At 27.4% G+C, this 9,339-nt stretch overlaps 1 protein-coding gene across 1 annotated transcript; it reads right to left on the bottom strand.

Annotated features, from left to right (window-relative positions):
• Positions 1-7,102: 7,102 nt before the first annotated feature.
• LOC108475572 (uncharacterized) lies at positions 7,103-7,700 on the bottom strand. The gene has a single exon (XM_017777554.2). It carries the CDS (start codon positions 7,596-7,598, stop codon positions 7,263-7,265), a length of 336 nt encoding a protein of 111 aa, XP_017633043.1. The 5' UTR covers positions 7,599-7,700; the 3' UTR covers positions 7,103-7,262.
• Positions 7,701-9,339: the final 1,639 nt, after the last annotated feature.

Here is a 9,339-nt window from a genome sequence, read left to right as displayed (position 1 = left end):
GTCTTTTTTACCGAATTAAGCATCTAAACTGTAAAATTTCTTAACTAAACTTTCACATAATTAATCTATCATGCTGTAGACCTTATTAAAATAATAAAATAAATATTTTGACTTCAGATTTATGGTCTCGAAACCACTGTTCCAATTTGACCTAAAAACTGGCTGTTACAACCCGTCCGGGCTAAATCCAAGTTATAAACTAAGCTCGAGAGGGCTTACATTAGAATTACCCGTCTGAACTAAATTCTATTTGCAATATGTGCACTACTATTCTTAACCCATCGAAATTCAACATTCAACCGGAACATGATAATTCGTCCATATAACACAACTTAAGGCTATTTCATTATGTATATATCATCTCACACATATCAACACAAACATGTAATTCAATTCAAACATATTAACATACATTTTAAGTTACATGAACTTACCTTGAAAATGGTTCGTATTTGAATTTTAACTAATCCGAAACATTTTGCTTTCCTCGATCTAGTTCCACGGTTGGTCTTTTTGGATCTATATGGGCATATTTAACTATTAATCTATCACATCTCATATACATTCGCATCCTATTACATCCTAGGAAAAATTACCATTTTGCCCCTATCATTTTCAAAAATTTTGATTTCGTCCCTAGGCTTGGAAAATGAAATTCATGAAATTTAACCCTCTTTCCAAGCCTAGCCGAAATTTATATACTACATTTATAGCACATACATTCCACAAATTTCAAAAATTTTTATGGGTTTTACCACTTTTTCATTTTAGTACCTAAATCAAGTTTTCATCAAAAATTGCTTTGTAAAAGCTGTTTATCTATGAATAACTTTTCATTTTCTACCGTAAATTTCAAATTTTCAACATATTCATCCATGACTCAAATTTCATACCTTAATAACTTTTCAAATAAATCCCCTAAATAGAAAGATTAGGTTATCCCGATTCCAAAAATATAGAAATTACTAAAAATGGGACTTGATTTCATACCTTATTAAGCTTGAAAATTTTCTTCCTCTCTCCTAGGGTTTCCATAGAAAAATTTGTAACAGCCCGATTTAGACCCTAATCGGAACGGTGGTTTTGGGACCATGAATCCTAGTCGAAAAAATATTTTAAAATTATTTTCTGTGTTTATTTAGTGTGAATTTATATATGTGAAAATTTTGTGATTTAATTTTGTTATTTAGGTGTCCGATTAAATAAAAGGACTTAATCGCGTAAAATGAAAATTCAGTGGTTATTTCTAAAAGGGGTTGAATTGTTAGTGGCTTTTTAAATTTAAGCCTTAAAATGGTAAATAGGCCATAATTAATGTTGGTGGATGGTAGTGGCCATAGTTTATAATAGTTATATGTTATAATAATAAGGTTATATAGGTAATTTAGTTAATAAACTTATATTTAATAAAACCAAAGTTAAAAAATACATGTTATTTCATTTGTTCATCCACCGAAACTTAAGAAAAGAAAAGAAAAAAGAATAAAAGCTAGGGTTCGGCCTATTTAGAGCTTAATCAAGGTTCGTTTTCTTGTCAGTTTTTGATAATTTTTACGTTTTTGAGATCGTTGCTTAGTAATCTTCAAAACCCAAGCTTTGAATTTTGATTTTGATGAATATTTTGAGTTGTGCCATTGTTGATAGCTTGTGATTTTTTTTTATGATGAAAAATGAAAGATATGTTTTAGATTAACATATTTTGTATTGGAGTTTTTGATGATTTTGAGTAATTAGGACTTAATTGCAAAAATAATAATTTGAGGGACTAAAATGTGAAATTGATTAAATATATGGACTTGTATAAGCATGGGTAAGATTCGGCCAAACATGAGTGTTTTGAAATTTTGTGTATTTTGTGTTTTGTGCAGTAGGGACTAAATTGTAAAAATTGTAAATGTCAGGGGCAAAATGGTAATTTTTCTATTTATGTGTTTTTGGACTAAATTGAATGAAAATATGTTTGAATGAGCTTAATTTGAATATGTTTAGATTAAGAACCAAAGAAATCGGATTTGGACTGGGGAAAAACGAAAGTTGTCGACTAGCAGCCCCGTCATGTTTCACGATGTTCGAGGTAAGTTTATAAGCAAATAGACGTGTTAAATTGTAGTTAAATGTAAATATTATATGCTGTTTTGTAATGTAAAAATATACATAAGCTATAGCCGAATATACTTAAGCTTGATTATCACATTTCTGAATTGGTTTCGACCAAGTTACGATGTCTGAAAGTCCCGTATGAACCTTAGGAATAGTTAGGATATGTATGTCATGACATAGGATTCCGATATGTGTGTGTGAGTAAGACCATGGCATCGATATGTGACTTCGATATGTGTTTGCGAGTAAGACCCTATCTGGGACAGCAGCATCGATTTGTGGCTACATGTAAGACCACGTCTGGGACGTTGGCATTGTACGACTTATGTGATTATCTGAATGTCCTATCCAATTTCGAATGGTTCATTGGGAAAAGATAAGTTGAGTTCGAGTATGTAAATCGAGCTAAATGGTTAGGTATGAGTTAGTTTGATATTTATTAAAAAACAAGGTAAGTGTATTCGGCCTATTGCACTTTATTGTATGAGTTTTAATTTTATATGTGTGTACTTATGAGTATTCGGTCAAATGATTAACAAATGTACATGGGATTATATTTCGAACTATGAGTTTGTAAATTTATGAGTATGTGAGTTTGATGCCTAATGAATGTTTAGCCTTGAAGGTTAAATAATGACTTGTTAATGTTGCCTATATAAACATGTGGATAAAGTGATAATATAATTGTTTACAAGTGCATATGATTATATGTATGTAACATAAATACACAAATGTTTGGATTTAAATGCGAGTTGATGTAATAATCTTGTCTAATATAGTTAAGTTGAATAAGTTATTGAGTTGTTTATTTGCTTATGACTTACTAAGCTTTGATAGCTTACTCTCTATGTTATGTTTACTTTGTTTTATAGATTTTGAAGTCAAGCTACAAGCTCGGGAACTGTTAGCCAAGCTCATCACACTATCTACTGTTTTGGTACCTTATTTGCTAAACTTAAATTATGGCATGTATAGGTTGGTTATGTTTTGAAAGGTTGGATTCATTTTGGTTGCGTATAAAGCCATGCGAAAATGGCTAAATCCTTGTGTTTAAAGTTAGTTATATTGCCTATGGTTTGTGTAAGTTTTAGTTAGAATGTTGTGTGCCTAAAATGCATGGTATTGTGGTAGCATCATATACTTGAAATGATGATGAATATAAATATTTTAAAGCAGGTTTGGATATGGTATAAATATAATAACCGTACATATATATATAGACAAATTCGATGGTTTTGATTATGATTTTGTATACTTTAAGTCATGTAAAAAAAATGGCTTTATCTCTAAGCTTGAACTTAGTCACGCTTGGACATGATTTAATCTATTTTTGATTAAAATGTTATACGTTTAAAATTATAGGCTATATGTGCTGAACAATTTATGTTTGATTCGGTTGGTTGGTGTTGAAAATTGAAATGTGTAGTAGGTTTTGTAACAAGCACTGCTTGGAGATTATGTTCTTTGGCTATGTATGCGTGTGGTGTGTATGGATGATAAATAGGTTCGAACATTTCTTTAGTTGGTGTACATGAACTTGCTGTTTTAACATGTGAATATTCGAATGATGCATAGTACTATATTTCTGCTATAATATGAAAAAGTGATAGTAGTTTATTCGGTTGATAAGTAGGTCTAATGAGATGTGGAATTTAGTTAGTGTATATGTTGATTTATGATTTTAGCCCTTACATTTATGTGACCATGTATATGATGTACCTCCTTTAATTTAAACGTGTAATTAAATTTTTAAAAGAAACCATTTGATAAATTAAGTTGATAGCCGAAACCAGATCTAATTAATTTGGTTGCTTTTATGCAATTTGAGACATGATAACTATCATGAGAATTGAGAGTATATAAAATCGTTATTTATGTGTTGAATGACAAATATTTGCTTGTAAATAACTTGGATTTATTTATTTAGATATGTGAGCTTAACATGATATGTTTAAGCAATAAGGATTCGCCAGTAATCCAAATAAGATATAACTCTTTATGTTTAATGTAATTATGGTTCATGAAATGTATATACATTCATATATAATTATTTGATAAGTTTGCTTATGACATTTATGTTAAAGATCAATACCATGTCAATTGTTTTTAATTAGTTGAAGTTGTACAAGTCTAATACCTTATTATTTATATGTTTTACTTATATTTATATGGTTAATGTTTGAGCTATTATGAATATATTCAAAATTTTACTTTAGCTTAGTAATGCCCTACAACCCATTCCGGCGACAGATACGGGTTAAGGGTGTTACAAAAATTGGGGAAGATGATATGAAAATAGATTAATTTTCTTTTTAATTAATTATCATCCATTAATTTTATTGATTTCCAATTTAGTCCCTACCTTTTTCTAATTTTCCCATGGATGAGTCATTAAAATAGCTACTAACTACTCTTCAATGGTCTGATTACCATATAAGGACCTTAAGTTTTGAATTTCATAGCTATTTGGTACCTATAGCTACTAGAACCTAACTTTTGCATTTTATACAATTTAGTCCTTTCCCTAATTAAACACACAATCGGTAAAATTTTCGTACCAAAATTTTCATGTCACATTCCTATCATGATGCCAACCATAAAATAAAATAAAGTAAATTTTTATTTTTGGCTCGGATCTGTGATCCCGAAACCACTGTTTCAACCTCACAGAAAATGGGCTGTTACAAACAATGTCTTCTTCCATATTCAGACTAGAAGCACAAGAACAAACTCAAACTACAGAAAACCATGCAAAACACAAACTTCTGATAGAGAAAACGACATGCCAAGAGGAAGATGAAAACTACATTTAATTCTTTTTAATAATACAAAGATTAAACTAATGCATTTAATAATAAAGAAACTAATTTGCTCTGTTCTTATAATAATACTTTAATGATAGTTTCCGATACATTTTATATAATATGTTATTAAATTTAATTACAATTATTTTATGTTAGTATTTGATATATGGGTGAATAAAAAATTAATTCCATTAATAAAGTTGGATTTTTTTGAAAACCTTATTTTTTGTATTTTAAGTATGAAAAAACTTTCCATTATTATAATTCTAAAAGAACCATTTTTATTGATCTGAAGATTTGCACGCATAACCAAAATGATTGATAATCAATTTAAAGCTAGTTAAAGGTTAAAAACGAAGTTTAGGGAACAATTATTAAAGGTTAAAAAAGAAGTTTAGGGAACAAAATTGTTGCGTTTGATTTGACCCTCCACCATGAAAATTAATAGAGTAAAAAAAAAAAAAACCTACTATCTCTCAACTTTGGTTAATTTTCCTTTTTTTTCTTTCATTTTTATGGAATCTATTTTTCGGTGGTGCAATAAAAATATTTATATTTGACATCATCTTTGAATTAGATAATTTAATTTTATAGAAAATAAAATTATCAATATATTTTTATTTTTAGTAAAATTATATCATTTGATCAACCTGTAGAAATATTATTATATAAATTTACATTTTTAGTAGAAGTAATATTTTTTTGTGTTTGTTTATTGTTTATAGAAATTAATTTTTTGAGGTTCGTAATTATTTTTCTTAATAATATTATCTCTATTGTTTAAATTAATTTTTTAAAAATATAATATTTTTATTATTGCACTCAGTATTTATCTTATTGACAATATATATTATAATATTAATAATAATGATATCTACCTAATATTTATTATAAGTGTATAAATTTATATAAAGAGAGTAGGTAAGATATAAATTCTTAGAAGGAAAAAAAAGTTCACTTGGGATACCTAAGTTGGGTTAGGAGAAAAATGTAAAGAAAAGCAAAAGAGGGTAACTTTGCCCAAGAAACCAACCAACAAACAACATTATGAACATCACTCAGAATCATGGATCAAAGTTGGTTTTTAATATTCAAAGCACCACCTTTAGTTCCTGTTTAATTTGTATTTTTCTAAAATAAAAAAAATAATTACCAGCTATTTAGCATGTTGTCGGTAATTAGTGTTCTTGCTTTTTTTCAATAAAGGTAGTTGTTGAAAAGTATAGAAATATGTAGATTAAGCTGATTACCCACATTTTGTTCGGATAATCATGGCGGAAAACACTTTTTATTTTCTTTACTGTTTCTCTAAAAAATTGTATTAATTAAAAAATAGGAATATTTCTTTTCTATTTTAGCTTTACTTAAAAGATTTCGATAATTTAATGAAAAATTCCTCAAATTATAATATTGGTATTTATATTATGTGTAAGGTGTGTATTTAATTTTTGTACTGATTATTTTAGTTTTATTTTTTTAAATTTTAAATTTCAATCTTAACTCAAATAGTAACGATTAAATTTATAAACTAAATTTAAAAATTTAAAAATACATATAATGTTAATTAAATTAAAATACAAAGATTAAATATATAACTTAAGTATCATACAAAGATAATATTATTAATCATAAGATTTTGTTCTTTTGGTCGAAACTAATGTATCCATCATCAATAGTAATGTTTAATCTTTTCATCACGAGTGCTCTCTAAATATGCAAATGACAGTCATGAAATATGCTCTATTCCCATATACGAGGATCATAACCCCAACCTCATAATTAAAGGATAAGTTGAATAACTAGCACACCATACCTTTATTCATGAATTTACATGCAATGAAATTCCTACAAAATTCTGTAAATAATAATAATTTCTTTTGGGGAAAAAATAAAACATGTCCAGGCTGGTTTTATAGAGTTTAAGTGAGGAACTGGAATTATTTACGTGAATCACAAGACTTTCACATGCTATGAATTGGCACCATGTGCTTAGGAAGGATCCAAATACTTAAGAATTAATGAGAAGAAAAGGAAAATGAAAAAAGAAAAGAAAAAAACTCCAATTATTCTCTTCAAATGAATAATTTATAAAATTTTGTCAGTTTCTATCAACTTGCGTAAAATTATTTATATATCTATAAACAATCTAATTCTAAACGATTGGCTTGGAAGCTTATAATAAGACTGAAAATTTGACATTTTAGTGAACTTTTTCTTCTTATTTTGATCATGTCATATTCATCACTGATTCAAACAAAAAGTGAAAATTCCCATTAAAACTTTTACAAAATCCATGAAAATCCCCCCATCATATTTAACTTACCATATTATGTAATAAACCAAAATATTTCCACACTTTTAAGAGATGATCTTCCTCCTCCTCCGGCTGATCGTTCCAGCTTCATGCCTCACGTAATTCCCATCACTATGGATCAACGGTACGTCGTTGGCTTCCTCGCCATCGTCTTCCTCCTCCGTGGCAATACGGATGCAAGAACATCGTTGTAGCGACGCGAAGAATGCGGTCGCTACACCATTGATGAACCACATAGCAACACCATCTAGCTTCCCGCACCCACCCGCAGGTGAGCAATGAGTGGATGATGAGGATCGGACCACCCTCGGCTCATCATTATTTGATCGGAGGTTGAAGAATCCGGAGCAGCTACTTGTAGCTGAGGTAGTGGCTGCCATGAAATTGGTATAAAATGAAAGGCTTGGAATAGGCACAGTGAAGAGGAGGGAGGTTTGGCTGAGTTCAAAGTGTCCCTTAAGGCCTAAAGTTATTAAAGATACTTGAATTTTAGTCGCTGTACCATACAGTATGTGTAATTCCTACATTTGCCCTTAATCCATTACGGAATTACAAAAATGTCCTAAAACGTGATCATGACTGATTCGCGTGAATGTCTTTAACATGATCCATGATTAAAATTTTTTATAGTATTTTATAAATTATAGTAAAAATGGACAAACTCTGCAAATTTTTAAGGTTTCGTAAAAAAATATTCTATGGTTCTCAGGTTTGATGCAAATTAGATAAAACCTCCTGAAATTTAAATTAAATAAAAAGATAACTATCCTTTTTTTATTAACCATGTATATTTTTTATTCATACATACTTTTCTCTATTTTAATTACAAAATTGAAGTTCTATAAAATTAAATTTTACATTAAGTAAAATTTAAATATTTTAAACTTATTTTATTTTGAGATGAATTATTTAAGCTGTCTTATTTAAAATAAATTAAGTATGATTCTATAGAATGTTTTAATGACAAAAATGATTAAAATGAAAGAAAATAAAAAGAAAAAAGAAAATGATAAAAATATAACTATTATCATTGACAATTTTAAAAATTAATTTAATTTAATTAATCAAACTCATATCTTTTTAAAAATGTACTTTAGTTATTAAAATATCATTTCATTTATTTTCCTTCTTTTATTTTAATTAATATTTTATCAAAGATTTAATTATTTTATTTTAAATTAAATAATTGAATCAATTATTTTGAAAGTTAATATATAATTTTATTAAGATATTTAACATTTATTTGCATAAAGCTTTATTAAAACTAAAAAATATAGTTAACTAATAAAAGAGTAAAATCGTCTTTTATCCTCGATTAGCATATTTTTCATCAAATTTCAGTTAATAAATTTACCAAACCTTTGAGAAATTTATGTACTTTTTCTCTAAAATTATTTATGTCGAGAGATATTTGTCATAATGTAGAATGTTGATGACTTAATTAACTCTTAATTTGAGTCTTGTCTGTTTCTCATTGACACCAATTTCTTGCTAATATGAATTTTCTCCAATTTATATGATTCTAGACTAAATAAATTTATTCCAAATATTTCAATAGGGATCATTACTCTGTTGATTGGAATAAAAAATTTTAACAAATGACATTATGATACTGATATGTATCATTATAATAAATTTAATATATATTAAAAATTTTCACATATTTTATATTAAAATTATTTGAGTTTAAAATTGATTTAATAATAAATTTAAGTGGAGTGATAACAAATTTATATTTTAATACAATTGATTACATGTTTGATATTTAAATTTATAATTTTTAACTATTTTAATTAAAGATGTTATAACAGTATAAAATGACAAAAGTGTCATCATAATAATATTAATTATAATATTTTAAGAAAAATATTTATATAATTTTTAACTGAATTGATAATTTAATTAAAAATTATACCAATTCAATAAAATATTTATAAATTGATTATATTCCGGGCAGAATAATAATCCTTTAATCAATAAATAATCACGTATCTTTTAGATGTTACTGCAAAATAGCAATTTGAAATTAGAATTAACACACACACAAAAAAAAAAAAACAATCTTAGTAATATATGTTGAGAAGGAGCCGTCGGCCATGGCCAGCTTGCACGGTTATGTGT

Source organism: Gossypium arboreum, chromosome 3 (assembly GCF_025698485.1).
Source record: "Gossypium arboreum isolate Shixiya-1 chromosome 3, ASM2569848v2, whole genome shotgun sequence".
NCBI classification, from domain to species: Eukaryota; Viridiplantae; Streptophyta; class Magnoliopsida; order Malvales; family Malvaceae; genus Gossypium; species Gossypium arboreum.
Note: the sequence above shows the minus strand (reverse complement) of the source record. Positions and strands in the feature narration are given on the sequence as shown.

What these genes read in the sequence shown, in the direction of transcription:
- LOC108475572 (XM_017777554.2), bottom strand. Translation starts at nt 7,598, where the DNA reads ATGGCAGCCACTACCTCAGCTACAAGTAGCTGCTCCGGATTCTTCAAC.